Source organism: Acanthaster planci, linkage group LG13 (assembly GCF_054643075.1).
Source record: "Acanthaster planci isolate LZ-2023a linkage group LG13, COTS_SCS, whole genome shotgun sequence".
In the NCBI taxonomy this organism is placed as follows: Eukaryota; Metazoa; Echinodermata; class Asteroidea; order Valvatida; family Acanthasteridae; genus Acanthaster; species Acanthaster planci.
Window position 1 is genome coordinate 4,146,170 of NC_141789.1, and position 21,766 is coordinate 4,167,935.

A 21,766-nucleotide genomic window follows, 5' to 3' on the forward strand; every position below is an offset into this window, starting at 1 on the left:
TCGATTCCCGGCTCGGTCCACATGTGGATTGGGTTTTCTACTTGATTCTGTGGGTTTTCCTCCCACCTCTAAAACTGTAACTGCTTCTCATTTCAATGTGCCTGAGTCTTCAAATTTATGACGTTTGCGCATCTTTTGGAAGAAGCTTATTCAAAGCTACAGTAGTGTTTGAATGAATAAACTGTATTACTTTGAAAATACCACAGATTCCTGTCAGCGCTGCACATGGACGTATATAAAAAATCTGGACTCCCAATGCCCTTAATCAGCTTATAGAGATCATTGAATCCACTAGCGGCCATTTTACCGAGCCAAATACAAAGCTTGCCCAGCAATGCCCCCCTTTGTTCTCCCTGGCGTCAATAGAGGCGAGCCAATCCGTGCATTTGTATTCGGCTTAGTAAAATGGCCGCTGGTTGGCTTCTATTTCATACAAAGGCGTTGCAAGCAAAGATTGTATAGCGCCGCGCAGCGCTATACAATCTTTGGTTGCAAGTCCGGTTTTTTTGTGTATACGTCCGTGGCGCTGCCCCAGTTCCCAAGCGCCGGAGAATGGCGCTCTCCCTGCCAGAACGTCGCGCTTGCCTTATCGAAGCGCGCGGGAGTTCTAAATGTATGTGTGCAAACGCACGTGCTCTTTGAGCAGGGTTACTTGGCTTTTGAAACGGAAGTCCACAGAAAATGAAAATAAAGGCGGGAATTTTACAGTGCATGCATTTGGATAAAACGTACAGCATGCTGTCGGGCAAGAACGTCAATATACTGCTCGAATACTTCAAGTTACTGGACGTTCACAACGAAATGTCCTTGAACGGTGAGAACTTGTTCAACCGATTGAGAGAATCATTTTGTAGGCGAAGAAGTCGAAGATAATGAGTAGGCCTACACGTAGCCCCACAAATAGGGCTGTACTGGCTCGCTTTTACAATCTTGTCTCTTGTGGTGGCGACAGATAAGAGACAGGATTGTAAAAGCGAGCCACCACAGCCCTATTTTGTGGGGCTGGCACAATGTAATGTTTAATATTCCCTGTCCATGGCTGATAGACATACAGTTCTACAACTTTCTGCATGCCGTGACTGACCTGAGCAAGGCCCACATCTACAATGTCTTCGACATGCTGGATGTAGATGGATCTGGTCGCATAGATTTCGATGAGTTCTACTTGTTGGCGTGCATTCTGATTTCTCTCAAGGTAATCAATAATCTCATCCGTTCTTGTAACCGTACGAGTGTGCTGCGTACTGACTGCCAATAATTATGTTCGTTAGAACCATACCTGGCATCAACTTGCGGCAAAGTAATATGGATCGACCAAGATGTTGAATATATGTGTGTCGTGAGTAGATTCTTTTTTTTCCCTTTTAAACCTTTGCTTTCTTGAATTCTGGCATCTTTGTTTTGGTGTACAGACATGTTTCAGAGGGAAATTATTAACTGCGCATGTCCCCTTTTTAGGGTCATTTGCATGCGTGATGGGCAATGGGAATTCGTGCCAGGCAAACAGCTGCTTCATTTCATGAAATTTACATCTTATTTTCACTTTCTGGAAATAAACATTCCAGCCCAAAATATTTTCAAGGTAAGAAAAGGCCTTTTCATAGCGTGTTTTGTGAAAATAAAATTGAGAAATAGTACCAGAGTGGTCAAAACTATTGATTTTTGTGAGAACTATTTTCGTAAGCGGTAATTTGTTTACGTTTCGATGCGATTTTTGAAGCCTCTAAACCAAGAATTCGAAGGTTTCCCTAAGTTTCCAAAGGTGGGCGGTGGTGGAGAAAGGTGTGAAGGTTTTAAATTTGCTTACGGTTTTGCGCTAGATTTTTTTCATATCGACCTAACTCAGCACGGATTCCGTTCATCCCGCATAATCTTACGGCCTTGCGAGACGAACATAAAAGTACAGCAAGTTAACATGAAGTTTACTATTGAAACCGAGATCTGTCTGTCATTATAAAATTACCAGGAAAATTTTGAAATTTACGGTATATATCCCCAGTTTTACATTTATACTATACACGCATGAACCACATGAATATACCGGCTCCGGTCAAAAAATTCCACGAACCTGTACATGCACATGTACACGCGCAACAGGCCGCAGTGTCCCTACACGGTACGTGGCTGGATATCGGTTTATGCACGTAAAACACAGAAGTGTCAAATATAACTCACGAGAGTCGAACAAAAAAATCTAGCTGCATATAACTGATTGTATTGTGTAGTTGAAATTTTGGCCTTTCTGTGTTTTACTGTTCTGCGAAAACTTCTAAAATTGAGAAATTTAGTGGAAACAAAGACCAAGTGATTGATTGAAAATGGAAATAATTTATCATCTTAGCAACCGCTTTGAGGCTAAATTTCATATTTACGTAGCATTTCCTTTCATGATTCTGTGGTGTTTTATTCGGTTTAAGCCTTCTAGAGCGTATACAAGGAGTTTCAATGTGATCGCTTGTTAACTTTGTCACAAGTTAATTTCCACACGTGGAATGGGGGTGAAACACACGTGCTGTACAGTAAAGTATTTCAGTCATGTTCTCCCCAGCCAGATTATTTAGATTCAGGTGTGGAAAGCCAGTAGTTGAAGAATCTTCCTCCTTTCATTCAGTGCACTTAAGGATTAGTGAGGCCATAGTTCATCTAGGTATACTATTGCGAATTTGGGACTATAGTGGGCTAGACAATGTAGGCCCTATCTCTATTCTCTAGTGGGCTAGAATAATGTACCGGGTATAGTAGGATGCAGGGCATGCTTTGTCTCTAGGCTGGTATACGTTAGCATGGGCGTTGCCCCAGAAGCAGAACACCACTAGCACTAGACACGAGAAGTGTAGGATTCACTGCATGCCCTGTCTGTAGTTGCCTGTGTTCCAGAGTGGAGCTGATGCTTCGTGCTGACATGCAAGTTGAGCTGTGTGCTCTCAGAGTGTAATTTTGTGCGTGAGGAATTTTGCGCCAGTTTGGCTCTCCTTTTATGCCACTTTTGGCATTCTGTGTGGAGAAGTTCTGGACCAGGCGATGGGCGAAGAAGACTCTAAGTGAAGCAAAAGAAGATTAACTGTAAGTTATTCATTGATATTGATGATTTTTTTTTTAAAAGGTCAAAATTGCTTGTTTAAGTCCATTTTGAAATGTATTGCAGCGAGTGCTAGAGTTAATTAACAAATATTCTGTGCTAAGTGTCCGATTCATGGTAATGTGTTTAAGGATTACGAACATCCTAGTCAAAGTTCAGATTTTGATGATCCATTTAACTCGAGTGATAGAGGAAGTTTTTTGATGTTTGCAATCCCTATGAGGCAGACATTAGCTACCATTCTGTCCTTGAGAATGTCTATGTATTATTATACATGAATGTATATCAATACATGTAACTGTAACTCTGTAAACACCAGAAACTTCTAGTATTTATTATGCCAAGCATCGTGAAAACTGTAGACATTTTGTGTTGAAGTCCTTGCTGATTTAATTAATTGTGGATAAGAAAGGTGATATAATTTTAAACACTCAACTCGCTGGGGTATTTTGATTGCCCAAGACCAACATCTGTCCAGTATTCAGTGCAAACGTGAATACATCCTGTCAAATTTTAGGCATTTGGGGTCAGCAGATATTGAGTATTTACTGACATATTTTCTAACATGGAAACTTCGCTGTTGAAACCTCTGTGGCGCCGCGCCCCTCCGACGAAGGCGAGGGCGCCCTCTTCCTCGAGGCTCGGCGCTTCGGACGGCACGCCGGAAAGTCCCTGAGCGGCTAGGGACGAGTCCGTTGGGACCGAAGTATACCGTCCCCCAAGAAAGTTGGTCTTCGTCGAGATGATGGCTAATCTGATTGGTCGAAACTTAATGACGTAACCCGGACAGACCTGACTTGAAATAACTTCGCCTGGACTCCTGACTTATATACAATAATTAACAAGCGGCTGGTTTATTCATCAACACACTCAACCAATACACCAGTAGAGGGCGCTATTGACGGGGAGACTGTATGTGACCAGACTTCGCCCAGAGCAGCGAACACCACAATTAATTGTGGACATCCAGTGCCGAATCAGGGACTTTAGCAAGTCTACGGGGCTTGGGCTGCGCGCGCTACACGCAACTCGCGTCACGAGATAGCAATCCGCCCTTGCATCGACCGCAAGCTCCTATCAGGAACTATACCGCACTACCAAACAGCCCCTCCGACCTACCGAGCCCCTCAACAACACACGCACCACTCGGACTTAGGCACAGTCACACTAGGCTAGGTAACTTTAACCCTTGCACAGGATTCTCGACCCTTACCTACCTCAGGATCAGCCCTAAGCTTGATCAGGCGCAGGCCAGGACGACTACTCCTCCGAAAGCTATAAAGGCGCGCGTAGGCGCATCGCGCGCCTTTATAGCTTTCGCGCTGCATGCTCTGACCATGCCATACCAAAGATTGGATAGCGCCGCTATACAATCTTTGGCTCTGCTCTGACCACGCCCGCGCACGCGACTAAGCAGTGACTTCCGCTGCCCTATCGCACAATGCACAAGGCGGAGCCTATGCGCCGCGCTTGCTTAACACACAGCTAGCTATGCGCGCCTAACATCTGCCGCTGCTACTGGGCAGAGCGCCATCTATAACTCTGCACTGTGCCTAGTGACTAGCGCCCTCTGTCGCGTCACACCTCTAATTTTATTTTATATTTTATGTTTGGAATATTTGTAAATCCTTTGGGGAAGCAAGTTGTAAATAAGAATTCATACAAACAGAATAATGTGTTTTGATGTCCTCTATTGTGTGTACATCATCCCGGATGTCCAGTCCCGAACTATGACAGTAAGGTTGAATTGGATGAGTAAGTAAGTATGGAACGTGACCGTGACTCCCTCGTTACGAATTTTCGTTGCGTACTTCATAGAATCGTTCATTTCGCCACGTCCACAAAATATATCAGGCAACAAATAACCATCAAGCAATAGCTTACGAAAAAAAATAGAATAAAATGCAGCCCTGTAGCAGTTGCTGTATCCACAAAATATTCCACATGACGTTTTCAGAAATCAAAGCTTCCAGATTTTGGACAAGTCCCTTCCCAAGTCGCAGTTTTGTTCCAGCGGGAGCCTCGGACAGAACCAAGTAATCCACTTATTCCCATCAAAAATCCTTGTGTATTTGCATGAAGTAATTTAAAACAACAGTGTACAACTCATGATTTTTGCACTCCTGTATATCACCGTCGTGCAATTATTCGTTTTTCGTGATAATCAAATTTTCGGAGGGGTGGGGGACTTGTTTGAGGGGCCTAAAATTTGAAAAAAAAATTATATAGAATTCATGTAGCTTTTGTGGCCTTCATTGGGGGGCATTTTAACAAACTTTTTGAAGGGAAATTAAATAGACCAAACTATTGGCTTTCTCTGTTTACAGCCTAAAAGTTGGAGGGTATGGACCTATATCACAGCAAAATCTCCACTAAGCTGCGCAATTTTCAGTAGCAGCTGTTTATTACCTGAACTCTGTTAAAAGTTTATTCCCTTATTGTTAACGTAAACCAATTAAAGAAAAACGCCGATTTTTTTTAAGTGATCGATCGATTCTTCGAATTTGGCACTGAATAATATAATTAAGTAAATACATGTATTAAAAAGTATCTCTGTAACTTATTTTAAAATGATAGTATGTGGTTGGCTTCTGATTATCCTACGCTTTTAGAGCGTAATATAATAAAATAGGGTTTCCAAGACATTTGAACGTACATTGTTTCTATCATGGAAGCGACGTGGAGTTTGCCAGATGAAATGAAGAAGCGTTGAGACGCCTCTCAGCTACTTCAAATATTTCAATGTGTTCCCGCTTCCGTCCAACTGTTTGCATAATAGGACAAAGAGGAGAAGCAGTTCATCTACCGGCATTCTCGTACGGTCTTTGAGCTCCTGGATGAGGATCGCAGCCAGAGCATTTCGGCCGAGGAGTTCTCCGCTTTCGGGTTTCTCTTCAATTTTCAGGGGGCCGCCGTCAGCCAGATCTTCAAGGACTTTGACATCTCGGGAGACGAGGTATGAATGTCAATCCCTTGACATAATACACTCCGATTTCAAGAGTGTAAGACTAAACTTCTATCTTTTGTTACTGAAACTAGGGGCGCTGGTGATTTGGTGTGAAAAGGTTACCCCGTGACGAGGCTGTGTACAAATCAATCGTCTAACATGTTAATACTGAGCCATTGTGAAAGACGTGAATATGAAAAAAGACACTGATGCCTACTTTTCTCGATCGACGTCTTTCCAGGAGCTTGACTACAAAGAGTTCAAGATGTTTGCAATGGCCTGCATCGACAGGCAGAACGAGATCGACCGCGAGAAACGGGAAAAACTGGAGCGCCGCCGACGGCAGAAAGAAGAGAGAGCGAGGCGGAAACTGGCAAGGTTGGAGCGCGGGGATCGGGGTGTCTTGGGCGGGGTGATTCCGTCTTGCTATTCCTGCGCTTTGCAATGAAGCAAGGCTCGAGTAAGTGCCAAGTCTGGCTTAATGTATCACCCACAGGGCACTTGGCGATTGACACACGCATGTATGAAGGGGTATCAGGGAAGCTATAGTGCCCTTACGGTTCCCTGGATCTCCTCCAAACCAGATGTTTTCATCTCAAAGCTGTATCAATCCTAGGAATTTTTTAACTGACTCAATGAGCCGGGGTTAGTGTTGTGTATATATGTAGACACACTTTGTAAATTTCTTTATTAAAATGCTGTGAAATCTTTGATCGTATACACTGATATATAATCGCTTCTAACATACGATGAACAAACAATAATTTCATTGCTAGTAAATATAAAATTCAGTTTGGAAAATAGAAAATGGAAAACTTCACACAATTGCTGACAAATTTTATATAATATGTTCATAGAATTGTGGCAAAATTCTAACATCAAAATTACATCACTCAGACAGAGAAACACAGTACCACTCTTAGGGCTGATTAGTTTTGGTGCAAAATGTTGAAACATTTCCCATAAAATTGACTTGAGACCTAAACTTAGCCATTTTAGTACTGGGGACTTTATCCTTAATTGCTTTCATGGTATAATTTCAAAGCTAGTACTCTTGGCTTTGCCAATATTTATCAAGACAGGCCGAGATTCACAGAATGCTGAGATAATGACCATAACGTATCACCTCTTGCAAAATCCAAACTGAGATACTTTTTCCTGTTAAAATTTTTTTTAAATGGTCCTTGTCCACTTAGAGCAGCTTTAGAACGAAAGTTTTTTGGGGGAGTTGTTCTGGTGGGGGGGGTAAAAAATTGGAATTTTCTTAGTTTAACCTTTATTGCTTTTCTGAGGGATGAAGCAAGATTTGTGAGTAATCTTTCCTACTTTCAGGAAGGTAAATAAAATAGCCCCCCTCAAAAATGCCTTCTGTAATTTTTCACGGCCGATTTTTTTTGGGGGGGAGGGGGCAATGGGAGGCTCATTTGCCCTCCGCTATCATCCTCTGCTTACACAGACAGGTGCATCAATTATTACAGGTCTTCATTTAAACTTTGAAATATCCAGTGGCATAATTAAAAGAGAGCCATCGCATGTACCCGCAGAAATTTCCGAGGGAGCACCTGTGGTAGCTCTCTTTTTGTTTTATTTAAGGGGGTGCAAAGGGTTGCATACATTTCTAACTTTCAAATGGGGCAGCACCCAAGGGGCAAGGATGTCCGCATGTGATCCACCCACCTCCCCACCCTTAGCCAATGGGCATATTCAACAAGAATCCACGTACTTTACAGTTCCTCTAGGGGTTACATTATAAATCGGTTGGTAGAAGGCAACCCTGCAGGAAAAGCCTTAAATAATTTGTTACATTACCAAGCTTTCGGAACATGCAAATTCAAGGAATCCTGACAATATAAATTACATCTCTCCCCCCAAGCACAACCACATGCGTTTTCCCCCTAAACTACAGGAGGATTGTATGATTTGAGCACAGGATATCGAGTGGTGTCAATCAATTCACAGTCGTTCCTTGAAGCTTTGCCTGATTGAAGCTGCACCTGAGGATGACGCAAGTCATTAACTGACAGGAGGCAATCTTACAAGAAAACCCTCGTTCATTTATGCTTCCAAGCTTCCCATATGACGCAAATCAAAGAACTGCTAAAAATATTAATTGCATACTCTTTCCAAATAAATACTGAAAGATTCCCCCCACCACTTCTAGGAAGACATAACAATCCCTATATCCTCTCCTCTGCTATACAAACTTGCCAGGGACAGCTTCTTCCATTCCAATTAACAAGACTGTCCATCATGTTTGTATCATTCTAATGACGGACCATCATAGAAGAAACTTCACCATAAGATACTGTGGAACTTCTCCTTGACACACGTCAAATGACTTCCTGAGTGAGTGTTGTTTGGAGTGTTGCATACACACAGAGAGGGTGCTCTTTGCGGGTACATCATGGAAGCGATCTCTTGACAAAGAAGCGTGGGCTCTGAAGGTCGTGACATTTCACATGATGCGCTCCGTTTATCAGAAGGGAACTGAACTCAAGACTGATCTCTCTGCGGAGCCAACACTGCCTCCTTGGAGTTTGCTTCCATGGTGTACATTAACCCCCCCCCACCCCCAGGCCTCTCCCCCTCAGAAATTAGAGAAGGAAAAAAAATCTGCTTTGGTTGCTATTTTCAATTCTGACAAAATCCACTGAGTGCCCACCTCCAGAAAATAAGGGCTCCAAAGCACCCCCCCCATATAATGTACCACATTTCTGCCACTGGTACCTGCCAACAGTATGTCTGTATGGAAAAACAAAAATCCAATCTCCTCAACAAACTACAATCAGGGACCACTTTCTACAAAAAAATTCAGTAATCAGACAAACAAGAGTCCAAAACATTTCAGAGTAAGCTGGGAAAGGTTTCAACAATCACTCCATCATGCAGCTTGATTGAAGTATTTCACATACACCTCGTCAAGTTTATGCTTAGACCTACTGATATCATGAAGCAAAAACTGAAGAAATTCTGAGGTCAAACCCACTGGCAATGATATGTCACAAGTACAAATTTGTTTCATTTCTGCAGCTATCACCATTGCCTGTCCAAATCAGATCTGCACAAATTTTGACATACATGTACATGGATTTACTGCTGAAATGCTGAAAATCGCTTAACCCAAGCAAAAAGAGGCAGTTTTGCTTGAACATTTTATCAGAAATTACATTTTTAAAAACAAAAATGAAACATACATGAGGCACACTGGCAGAGGGAATGAATTTGGAAGGGTTTTCAGGTATTGTAAAATTCATGTGCAGCATTTGTCAAAGTGGCCTGGGTTTCTTTCTTTGGCTATCTACAAGCAAAATGTGGCCAATGAAAGCGATGTTTTACTACAGTGTTGGGAACTTGAGACCAGGCCATCATCCACCTGTGTCCGAGAAGGCAGCAAGGAATGCAAACGGTCTAGGGTTGCCACTGAAGCCTACCAGCCAGCCCTCACAGGAACCCATTCCTGGTGAATAGCTCTCGCAGCCTCACCTTCTGGGCCTCGGTGAGCGGCAGCAGCGGGGCACGGACTGGTCCCCCGTAGAGGCCAAACCACTCCATGGCAGTTTTCAGACCCGGCACACCAAAGCCTTTGGTCACCTGTGCAAGTTAACGAAAAAAAAAAAAAAAGGCTGGCATTTTTACGTCAAGAAGACTGCACTGAGCCTACAGTGCTTTGTTAGCCTAGCTACCCTACACTGTGTCCCCTTCACGGCAGTCACAAGTACAACTACATGTACATGCCAATTACAAGTCATCCAGGCATGTGTCAGAAGCTATTCAAATGACCTGTGACAAAGGAATTGTTCATCCCGTTTACTTCAACACCTGTGACCCACAACTTGTGACACAACTCGTGATTAGACTTGCAATCAACTTCTCACCAAGATTTGTCATCTTCGAACTGCTACTTGCAACCATAACCCTTCGTCCTTGCCCAAATCTCCCAGATACATGTATAAGGGACAAATAGAAAGGTACGCGTACCAGGTACGTATGTCCTCAGAAAAACTAGGCCGTTAAATCATGACTTCGTGTGGCTATGTCAAATCACATTGAAAATGAGGATTGATGACTGTTGGGATAATCCCACACAACTGTAAGCAGTGTGCATTTCACACGAACTTGCTCATGCATACACACATGGGTTTTTCAAATAACTCCACAAAATAGTGCTATAACTCCCCAGTTTTTCTGGGAACAAGTTTGACCAAACCAGGGCCTGAACCACTGGCTCTTTGGATCTACTGAGGTTTTCACAACTAATCCCATGTTGAATGATACTGATCTATCCTTTAAAATTCACCCTCGTGAATCTTTCAAAAAGTCACCAGAAGATATTCAAGGATTTGATAGATTCATGAAAGGGGCAGTCTAGCCATCATTAGACAGGCCGTAATGCCCCAAAGCAAGTCTCCTGACAATGGGAAGAACATGCCCTCCTTAACATTGAATACTATGGTTTCCTTAAAAAATCTGAAAAATCTGTCACACTGTGCCACCCCACCCCCCCCCCAATAAAAAGTATCACTTCATTCCTGCAGGTTGGAGTATTTCCTGTTAGAGTTCTTGGGCTTAATACCGTCATCCAATACAAGTTGACCCTGTCCACATTTGTTTCCATCCTACTAACCCCACTATTTGGCTCGATCAATCTGTGCTGCAGTTCCATGGCTTCTTCCATCTTGCCTTCATTGAAAAGCTGTTGTACCTGGCACACTTCACGACCGAGCACATTGGCAAGGGCGCACACTCCACCCACCGCACCTTGGACCAAATGAAGTAATGGGAAATCTTTCAAAACACCCCCTGAATTTAGCCACTGGGGAAAAATTTGAGGTTTCAGATTGCTGTCAACAAGGAAACTCAGAATAGCCTCCCAACTTCCTGAAATTGTGCAACTGCATCCTGTGCCATGCTCTTCTGTGCCTGATCTCCACTGTGTGTGATTGAGAAAGTTGTTAGCTGGTTCCAGCATATAAGGTTACATCCAAATATCTTCGCTGCGGCTATAAATTACATATGTACCTATGCAAGCCACCAAGCCGCACTGTCATTCATTTCCTACAGGCTCCTAATGAGCCAGTTCGGTATACCAAAAAGCCAAGATCTTCGGGAACAAAGCGCACAGGTGATGAGTCACTGTATGGCTGCACTGATGGGAGAGACTATTGCGTAACTGTTCCTGAATAGCCCTGTGCTTGGCGTGTGCTGTTGGAATACCCAACTAGCTCATTTTGTTAATAGAGAGGCCAAGTGCTTTGGACTTGGCCTTGGAATGCATGCACGTTCCTTACCACACAAATGGCAAGGTGGACTTGTAGATAAGCAGGTGCACACAATGGTCCAAATTATTACATTCATGCACCTGATGAGATTCACATCGATGCTTCACTTCTGACAGTGAGAACACATAAATCTCCACAGTACTCATTTTAATGAGAAAAACCTGTACAGAGTTAAAGTCTTCTGCCTCTTGCATGATGTGACCTTTTGAAAATTTGGAATGAGTTTGATACAAAAGCTCTGACTAGCTTGTGTTATTCCTCTGGGTGCACAGAGCCAAGCAGGGGAGAAGTGACTTGCCCATGGCCAAACTTATGACCAGCAGCTGGCTGGATTCAAACCCCCGATTATGAGTCAAGAATCAACCGCTAGGCACCATTCCCCTCCAGTGACAGACTGAAGTCTAAGGCATTCTCTTTAAGTGCCCCATTCAACCGATTCGGAGGATAATAACTGTGCAACTTTGGTCAGTATATTAGGACACTTTGCTTACTGAGCCCCCCCAAAAATAAATCTGCTCTGAGAATTAGTGCATTTCACATGCTCACAAAGAACACTTGGCTCATGGGCACATGCGCATCAACTGAGGCTTCTCTACCGACATGGGCCAGCATGAAATTCCTTAGCACGCTCTATAACCACAGGAGAATAATCATCGTAGAGCATTCTGCACTTTGCAGAGACATCGCGCAGCAAGGGCCTCACTTTTGGGGTACAGCATACCAAGTGAAAACACAAAACAAATGTACGACTCACCGACAGATAATGACTGCAGAAAGAATCCTGCCGATCCTGCAAGCATCTGGAAGTTACTATTTTTGGTACGATGGACAATCAGTCCAATTTTGGTCACCTTAGGCAGAAACAGTAGAAACACAGTACAGAATTATCAGTCTTATGTAATACATGTACCTCAAAATTGGAAATTTGCATTGTATTTATGGTGATGGATATAATTATCCACATTGTATCTATACATTCATATAGAGATTGTTCTATAAAGTCGGGGTCCAAAAGTGTGACATTTTTGTGTCCCTGTTAACCACTTCCTGCCGGGGACTCTGGGATTGGAGACGTACATGTATGGTCTATATGGGTGGCCGGGGTCTCCGAACTCGGACAAAGGAAACAGGGCCCTGTAACAAAAGACCGTACTCTGAACAAAAGACCAGGCTGCTGGGCATTACCGGCATTTTTCACTCTCAAAAGTGGTGATAATCCAGCCTTGTTTTGAAACCCTATACCAGGGTTTGGGGCATTGAGAGCGAGTGGATTACCACCGGGGACAAAAGCGCTGCACCACCGCGACGATAAGCCACACAGCACCGCTGCATGCTAATCTGGCCTCTATTGAAAAGAGGTCAGCAGTGCACTGAGCCAGGTTCGTGAACAAAAGACAGTTATATAACACCGCACAATCTGGGCTCTGTTTACAAGGCTGCAGGCCTGGCTGAAATACTCGGGCGTCAATGAAGGTCACCTGTCAACTTAGAGTGGTGCCTAAAGATTACCTTGTGTGGCTATAAACGACCGTTAAATGAGATGATGAATTTTTGAAGGATTTTGAAAACGGAAAAAATGATAGTCATGCTGGCCCAGCATCATTGGAAAATGCCCCGGCACGAAGTGGTTAATACATACCTGCGTAAATTGACACGGAAATATCACTGAAATTCATTTCAAACTATTTCTATTGTTTGGCAGGTAATTTGCATCAATTCATCACTCTTGGAAATTACACAGTGTGTTCTGAACTTAAACTAGAACGGCAAAGCCGCCATGGCTTGCTGCTTGTTATAAGTTTGAATTTCTTTCCTGTAATATTAGGTACGATACATCCAACTTATAGGGTTACTAAATAAAACAAGAAAATACTAACCAAGCTTCATCAAAATTTTACAACATTGGTTGACATATGACTGCAATACAGATGTACAAGATATTTTATCAACCTTAGCAATAAAATTCATTGTAATCTAGGAGAAAAAAAACTAGTTAGTGCTGTGTGCAGACTGTGTGTTGAAAGGTGCCTGTCATTTAAAAGTTAATCAACAAAGACCACTAACTAGAGAGATACAGGTACAAAGGCTTCACAGTTCTTTACAGGAGAGAAGAATGCCTGTAGAAAGTGGGTCTAGTACAGTCAGACTAGACCTGGATAATTATATAAGCAGTGCATTTGTGAGTTTGATGGATGGTGCATAATTAAAATTCCTCTTAAGTACAGTTCGGCACTTTGTATCCAACCCATCATCCTATCCTCTACAATTCTACCCCCATCATCCATATCCCATCATCCCATATCTACCATGTCTACTTTGACTCCGCCCCTAATCCCATCTATCTCCAATCCCACATCCACCTTATCTTTCCATCCATTTCCTACTCTGCCCCCTCCCAATCATCCCATCCCTTTCCTACTCCACCCCCGCATCATCCTATCAATCTCCTACTCTGCCCCCTCCCAATCATCCCATCCCTTTCCTACTCCACCCCCCCATCATCCTATCCATCTCCTATTCTGCCCCTTCCCCATCATCCTATCCATCTCCTACTCCACTCCTGCCCATCATTCCTTTCACTTCTTACTCAGGCTGTCCCATCATCCCACTTATCCAGCCCAACCATTATGCCAACCTTATCCAGCATTTCATCCACTTTTTACATACATGTACCCTGTCCCCACGATCCTCCTCCAACCAATATCCTAATCTGTCACTAGGAGTCCCCCCCCCCCAATCCTTTACATTTTCCCCACATACTGTACATGTATGATTTGTATGTGTCTAAACGCTGTCTTTCCATACATACATGTACATTACGGGAGTGCTAAGTACATACATGTGTATACTCTATGCACCACAGGGTAAGTACACAATAACACTCAAAACTTTAACATTCAACTTTTATAATTTTTTCATTATATTCATAAGTTTCTAAGCGTTAATGCCAGATGAGACCATTTAAATACCAATGGAATTCCAAGAAGAGCAAACAAGCACTCAGTGGCACATTTTAACACCTATGGACCTGCAAGGAAAAAATTTAACATTTGAGGGTGGACGGCTGGCCGGATGGACAGAAGACGGAAATCGGTATTACGCTCGCACTTGCTTTGCAGCTTGCCAAAAATCATATGTCAGATGTGACAGGGACAACAAGAAAAACTGAACCCCAAATTTATAGAATGACCCATTTAGTCATTTGCATTTTATTTATGGTGGTGGATATAATTATCCACATTATATCCAAGCATTTATATATAGTAATTTGCACTGTATTTTTATTAATACATGTAGATCCATATTAATAGAAACATTGCTGCTAATTACATTTATTATTTTCAAAGATTCCACAGGAACCTAGGAATTTCCTTAGATACGTTCCTGGATATCATGTGTCTTCTGAGAAGCGGTCATCATTAGGCCTATTCATTCTCAAGGTAAATCTACAGAGGAACACCTACAGCTACACTAAAATACATCTCCTAAGAAAGTTTTAATTATTGGCACGTTGGGACTTTCTTCTTAAAAATTGGAAGAGCCAAGCTGAACAATTAACCTATGTGCCTGTTTCTCATTTGGCATCTGTCTGAAATCCTTCTCACCACCTTGATGTTCCAAGAACTTCCCTAAAAAGGCTTGCCACATCATGTACATCATTCCCAGGAAAACGTCGACTGGAAACTGACACTATCTTCAGTGTATTACCTAATCTAATGACTGCACTCAATGAACTACTGGCAAGCTTTACGTTAAAGAAAACACATTCCACAAACTTAGGCTATCCGGGTTATAGAGTACCAAAGTGTGACGTCACATTGAACCAGACATTGTAGTGCAAACAAATGGAGTACGTGCCCGTGTTGGTTCACGCGATGGGTCTCGCGTTTATGCCTTTTACACATATAACCGTGCGCATGACATATTCACTTCGGTATTCTATATATGGCAGGTACGATTTGTCCCTCTGTACAATTCCATGACAGGCAATAATCCATACATGTATCTCAAAATGCTCTCAAGCACTGCTCAAATGATACCGGATTATATACAGTATGGACGTGCATGGTGTCAAACGTGAAATAACTACAGATCACCCAGATTTGGTGCTCAGCACTTGAACTAAATTTTTGCTGGGAGGGGGGAAGGAAGTAACTAAATCCTTACGTCTCCTCCACTTTCCTTCATTCCGATGATGTTTGGATGTTTGGAGAGTTCAACAGCGACCTCCACTGGCAGGTCAAGGCCAGTGTTAGCTGGTACACTGTACAAAACCACTGGTACCGGAGAATTATCTGCCACCTGCATTGAATACACAGAGGAAAGGTCTGCTTTACATGCATATAAGGGCTTTGACAACTCTCCCGACACCCAACTGAAAATAGCAGGAAGCCAGTTTCATTTTTTTTCTGCTTTACTTCAGAAATTCTGACTGACCGTTCCAAAACCCAAATACTTTCTTCATTAACCCAAATCCTCCGAAATCCCTTTCTGCAAAGTGGAGGAATTTGGAGGATTCAGGGTGTATGGCAAAAGTGCATGGCTGATTTTGAAGGATGCCATACGTGACGGTCATGGCTTAGACCTTTTGTGTTTGTGCTTAGTCAAACACAAATGTAGCCCGATATTTCTTTTGAATCAGCTGCACAGCTCAAGAGTGCCATTTGCGCTGCCTCAACATAATGACAGGAATTGCCGGAGGATTTTGAAGGATTTGGGCAGTTAGGCACACCTCCAAATGACATTTTCAAGAAATTTCGGAGGATCTTGGAGGATTTGGGCTGAATGCAATTTTTTCATGTTGAAAATCGGAGGATTTCGTCGAATTCAGGATGGTTCCTAATAAAAAGGCCTAGGGGGTTAGGGTCAATCAGGTACCAGTGTTGATGTCAAATAAACCTACATGTACATGTATTGTGCTTCCATCCACACAATGCCTCTCAATGAAAGATCTGATCATGTGATATAGACGTGTAACCTGAAAAAGGCCCTGAAATAGGGTGGAGTTTGAGAAAAAAACAACTAAGGCACAGAAAACGAATTCATGGACAAGATTCCAGTGCAGGCACCTTTGTGAAGTGGTTGATAAGTGCCTCAGAGGTCATCATGTTTTTGAAGTAGAACGGAGTAACGACCAGCAGTGCGTCCGCTCCTGCCTCCCCCATCATCTTGCTCATCTCAATTGTGTCTGTGGTTGCTGTTTGTTCAAATACAAGACTGAGAGTCAATCAAACTAGTAACCCTTTCATGAGACATCATCTTGCTCATCTCAATTGTATCTGTGGTTGCTGTTTGTTCAAATACAGAACTCAGAGTCAATCAAACTGGTAACCCTTTCATGAGACAGGATCTGCTCAGAAACACAGGCCACCAAACTTGTGAATTGTGCAACCTTCTGGTTTTCATCACTGGAAATAACCAACGTGCATATCACCTGAATAATATGACATCAAGGGAGATTCGGACAGCACTGGGTACAGTGCCCCTTGTCACTGAATGGTGGCGCTAAATCAATGTTGACCACTTGTGCTTACTGGTGGATAAAGGTACATCTGGATTGCCAAAGGCAAATAGAATGGGTCATTTTTAAGAGAAAAACATGCAAGTAGTAAGCAGTTGGCAGCTTATGTTGAAAATGGGACGGTAAATGTTTGCACTACGGGGGGGGGAGGACACACCGTATATAAAATACACATGTAGTCCATAAGTCAGCCTCAAGTTCACACACGAGTCTTTTATCAAGATTCCTGCTTCAGACATGGGGATATATTTGGCAGAGCTATTCTCTAAACATATTCAACTTCCGACCTATGATCACAAGCTCACATGTACAATGTAATCGGGTGATAACATTTCTACTGTCCCATACTATCTTTGATATACTTCTCGATATCACTCAGACAAGGACTCAAATATCACACTGGCATGACACAAGACTATTTTTGTGACCAGTGGCATGCGTAACTGATCGATCAAGGAAGGTTGCCAATTTTTTCATGAATCAAAATGTGCCAATATTTCAGAATTTGTACTGGCACTTTCCTTTGGAGGGACAGACTAAAAAAAACCTGGATATGCTACCTAACCCTAATGGTCTGACCACTTAATGAGACTCTGCAAATAATTCCAATTAAAGGCCTTTTGGTAGTTGGAGTAATGTAGCCTCCCCCCCCCCAGTTTTTATCCATAATTATGTTACGTTTTACGATTTGACACTTCCCAGGGTTCTCCCCAGGATTTTTCCAAACTGTGGGGGATTTCCATTGTGGTTTACCAACATTTTGCGAAGCCATGGCGTAGGGTCCACACCCAGCCCAAGGGCCCCGAAAATTTTTGGACTTTAGATGCTCTCAGCTGCATTTTAGAGCATTTCCTAGGTTTTTCTCAGGAAAAACATAACAAATTCAATATATTTTTTAAATTTCAGATATCAATATTTTAACAAATGACCAGTTTTCCTTTCTGGACTACTTATTAGGCCTGTAGGCACAAGTTTCAGACATGCAACAACATGTAGTGGCTGTTTAATCAACGATATTAACACCCGTTTATTCAGTTTTAATTTTAATACATGCTTCAACCTTTCCGTTTCGCTGATCAGACCTAAAACCAAGAGCTCCATTCAGTTGTAAGGCAAAAATATTAGCTTAAAGGAATAAACAGATTTCATAAAAATATAAACCGATTTTGTCTTCATATAAAATAAACAAGGCTTTTCTTGTATATCGGCAAGAAAGAATACCCGCTGCAGGTGGCTGCTTCGTTTGGGTTTCCCTCAGCGCAGACTGCTGAAGTTATTGGCTTAAAAAAAGAGCCTATCTTTGATTGCGTTTCTGCCATTGTGTGCGAGACAAAGCGTGGTGATATGGCAACGAGAAATATCGTCCCCGTCGTAGATGCCATTAATACTCTTACACAGGGCTACGGCTGCTGCCATGAAAAAAAAAATGTGTGTGGGATCGATGTTGTAAGGTCTGCGAATGGGGTAGTATAAAATTGTAACCTTCGTAAAAGCAGCCCCAGTAGCGTATTGAGCACACGGCACAGAGAAAGCACACCTGCGCGCGGTGCAAGTACGATGCCCATGACGGAAGTTTAGATTTCATGCAACACCAGCCACGAGGAACGTTCAGTGCCGATGTACATGTACGGTGTGCAGTACAGTGTGGCTGCCGACGCGTGGTGCACAATGCATGTACTGTACAGTACATGTACATGGAAAAATGCAGGACTAAAGTGTTTTTTCATATAGATTTTCCGGACATGCAATCTGCATTATGTAAGAAAATTCTGTGCCATACTGTCATAATTATATTGTGCGTATCGGGGACGAAAAATGGGTATCGGCCCGTTTTTTTGCGTATCGGGCAGAAATAATTGCGATACGCAAGTTTGCACGTGGGGAGAACCCTGCTTCCAATTCAAGAACCCTTCATCTGTAGGAAAAAAGACCTGTGAATGAAAACACATATGGAACACTTACATTCACAGCCTGAGCCAGCAATGATAAGTTTATCTGCTGGCGTCGCCTGACGAACCCTCTGGACCACCTCAACACGTTCCTCCTTGTTCAGGAAAACATATTCGCCGTTGGAACCTTGCACCACATAGCCTTTTTATCCAGCCAAACACGATGCAAAAAAAAAGAAAAAGACCAGTGAAATATTGTATTTTTGGCTTTCTACGACCTACAGGTACATGTACAACACATCCCCCTCGACGAAAAAGGCTCCTCACCATCAGTTTACAAGTTTCTTTGGATTTTATTGTACATGTGTGCCTGTATACGAGACACTTCCATTGATTTAAAAAGAATCAATTCTTGTCTCAACAAGCTTTTTGCCAATTTTTTTTCTCAAACCAATCTTAATGTCTATCACTATGCAATAATTAAAACAAACAAGAAAAATGATGGAATTCGCTCAAACATTAGCCATACAATGCAGCTCAGAGAAATTTATATATCTATTTTTTATAACTAAATGTAGCCCTTGATTGAAGAGAAGTATGAAAACATGTTGATTATGCCAAGACATGAGCTGCATATGGCATGTATGCTGCAGTATCCCATATCATAGCAGCCTACTTAGTCATGGCGGACTGCCCACCCACAATGAACATGAAAATACATTCTTAAATTAACCTTTTCACGCCAGAAATTCCTTCCTGAAAGCCGACTCCAAGAATTCCAGCCTCACTTGGCCACGAAGGCCACCTGCCAAACCGCAAATTCTCGGTTTGTGGCCCAGCGTGCTCTGCACGCTTTGAATTACACGGTGAAAAGGCTGATTGTTCGGTGGCATGCGGCTCTACTCACGCTTCCACATTCCCGTTGCCTCTTTTCAAAGTGGGGACTATTGTGAAGCTAACTGGTGATTATGATGCAAATTTGGTCTTTTCATTTCTGGGCTACACACAAAGGCCAATTACCCTATATACAAGAGCCAGGGTCTGCCTTCTTTCACTGTGTTCGCTCGAGTGTGGGCCGAGAATAATAGCTGAAAAGCGGGCTGAGGATCTCAATTTTTACATTTCTAGCCGCGTCCCGGCGCGAAGGGGTTAGTGAGCTCCAACTCTGTATCTGAGTAGCTGCAAAGCAAGCTGCATGGAAGTCTGTTTGGAGTTTGAATTTTTGTTCAACTCCCATTCCTTGTGCTAGGCCTAATTATGTATAGGCTTACACAAGCCTTATCACAGATACTGAACGGGTGACTTTACACAATGGTTGAAAGGCATTGTGGGAAGGAAAAGGAGCAAACATTGCCCCTTCTTCCTTCCCACGATACCTTTCTACCATTGCGCAAAATCACACATGCAGTATTTGCAATAAGGTTTATGTATTTCATTTTCAAAACACCCAAACGTCTTGCAACATTGCCAGCATGCAGTACATATGGTCTGTTTAGATTTCAACTTTGTGGCCAACAATTCCCATCACTTGTGCATAGATTTGTTCTCAATTTAGCATCAACTTGATCAAGTCTCCAGTGCCATGAAGTCATTTACAAAGTATTGAAATACTTAAGTCTCACAGGTTTGTGCATACCATAGCCTACGCATGACCTTAGCATCGAGTGTAGTCCACATGTGGAATTCTTTCCCAAGAGCACTTGAATACCAGCGAATTTGGGAGGAAATACACAGTACAGGTACATGAATGAGCATGAAGAGTGGAACCCTAACTAGCCTGAGGCTCCTGCCCCGCGGCATGCCCAGTGTATAATTCCATTCATAACATGAGGTGGGGGTGGCCTGCCTACCACGCAACGGCATGCTGTTCCACCGCTGCAGATTCTTCGCCATTTTATCGTAGTTTACGTTCTCCTTCTCGTCAAAGGGGGTGGGTATTGGCGGGAAAACACCGGTTAGGTCTACTTTCGATTTAGTTGCCATGGCCCTGGCAATTTGTGACGGTCTAGGGCATCCAGTTTTATTTGGAGAACTTGCCAGGTGGCCCAGGACTTCTGAAACTCGTGACTTCAGCAGCTTCCTGACTACGACTGCCATTGTCTGATTGTCACTAGTAAATGTCGGACTATTACCCCAGGTCAAAGTTCGAATCTGTCGGTAAAACTTTCTCGCTAAGCTACGTAGATCGCGTTAAGCTGGTTGCGCCGCTTGGTACATGGTGCGTGCGCAGTGTAGATCGTCCCCCCATCAGAGGTCGTACTCCGGGCTTAGGTCTGAATACAGCTCATGGGCGTAAATCTCATCCCACACTTTTCGTGGATATTAAAGATGTTTTCGGGCTTCCTATCTAACAACCAAAATGCATGTAATAATACCTAAAAGGAAGAACAGTGTTTGAAAAGCCATGAATACGCCGGATAAAGGTTTTGCAGGAGTTTACTACATATTACATCAGCAGATGAACATCTGTATCCATGGCATGAATATCGCCAACTCACCCAATCCCCGCTATTTCCGTGGCCGGGCAAATCATCCCCCCAAATTTACTCTACTGATGAAGCTGCCCGCCGGCGCAATGCAAAATAGGCCCATAAGCCGGAGTATTTTTGAGAACGAGCAACTTTTGGTTATGCCGCAAGATTGATGTACATGTATAACGAAGAGTTCTTCTTTCTGATTGCACCTCTTTCTCAGAGTTGTAATGACTCGAGTCTGACTCGAGTCAGGTTTTTGGCAACTCGACTAGAGTCACTTGAAATTATAAGACCCTACTCGAGTCACTATGATATGACCGTCGAGTCGAGGTACAAAAAAATTAGCCACTTATTACAATTAACTCTGTTGTATCACAAAATATTAATGAGCTTGCACACACAGGAGGGCCGATTGGAGTAAGAAGTGGAATGCACCAATTGTGGTTAAACCTTGTAGTAGATAATGTAACCAATACATGTACTCGATTAATCGACCTCATGAGGATAAAAGGTGCTGCAGCGTGTCCAGCTTTTGGAGCCCCCACTTAGTTAACAGCCCATCGGTCGTCGGCCCCCG

General features: G+C 42.9%; 2 protein-coding genes across 4 annotated transcripts; one reads left to right on the forward strand and one right to left on the reverse strand.

The window, feature by feature from the left end:
- The first annotated feature begins 601 nt into the window (after nt 1–601).
- efcab9 (EF-hand calcium binding domain 9) lies at nt 602–7,391 on the forward strand. The gene is made up of 4 exons (XM_022238753.2): nt 602–814; nt 1,047–1,195; nt 5,859–6,035; nt 6,268–7,391. The coding sequence occupies exons 1-4, from the start codon at nt 682–684 to the stop codon at nt 6,472–6,474; spliced, it is 666 nt and encodes a 221-aa protein (XP_022094445.2). The 5' UTR covers nt 602–681; the 3' UTR covers nt 6,475–7,391.
- A 668-nt stretch (nt 7,392–8,059) lies between these two features.
- Nucleotides 8,060–21,488, reverse strand: hoga1 (4-hydroxy-2-oxoglutarate aldolase 1). 3 transcript variants are annotated; one of them, XR_015427497.1, is made up of 8 exons: nt 20,566–21,488; nt 18,789–18,917; nt 16,375–16,502; nt 15,473–15,607; nt 12,060–12,156; nt 10,651–10,784; nt 9,400–9,617; nt 8,060–8,768 (listed from the first exon to the last, which is right to left on the reverse strand). XR_015427497.1 is itself a non-coding variant. In XM_087144955.1 (7 exons), exons 1-7 carry the CDS (start codon nt 20,810–20,812, stop codon nt 9,468–9,470), a joined length of 1,020 nt encoding a protein of 339 aa, XP_087001081.1. In that variant the 5' UTR covers nt 20,813–21,486; the 3' UTR covers nt 8,060–9,467. The 3 variants fall into 3 exon arrangements, 2 of the variants coding, with proteins under 2 accessions (XP_087001081.1, XP_087001082.1); XM_087144955.1 differs by having other exon boundaries at nt 8,060–9,617; nt 20,566–21,486; XM_087144956.1 differs by lacking the exon at nt 20,566–21,488 and adding an exon at nt 20,352–20,531 and having other exon boundaries at nt 8,060–9,617.
- Between the last annotated feature and the right edge of the window lie 278 nt (nt 21,489–21,766).

Excerpts from the sequence above, each read along its gene's own strand:
- hoga1 (XM_087144955.1), bottom strand. The coding sequence starts at position 20,812 with ATGGCAGTCGTAGTCAGGAAGCTGCTGAAGTCACGAGTTTCAGAAGTC. Across the intron at positions 16,503-18,788 it reads TGCTGGCTCAGGCTGTGAAT|CAACCACAGACACAATTGAG; the intron begins GTAAGTGTTCCA and ends TTGAACAAACAG. Across the intron at positions 9,618-10,650 it reads TGATCGAGCCAAATAGTGGG|GTGACCAAAGGCTTTGGTGT; the intron begins GTTAGTAGGATG and ends TAACTTGCACAG.
- efcab9 (XM_022238753.2), top strand. The coding sequence starts at position 682 with ATGAAAATAAAGGCGGGAATTTTACAGTGCATGCATTTGGATAAAACG. Across the intron at positions 815-1,046 it reads CAACGAAATGTCCTTGAACG|ACATACAGTTCTACAACTTT; the intron begins GTGAGAACTTGT and ends CATGGCTGATAG. Across the intron at positions 1,196-5,858 it reads GCATTCTGATTTCTCTCAAG|GACAAAGAGGAGAAGCAGTT; the intron begins GTAATCAATAAT and ends TTTGCATAATAG.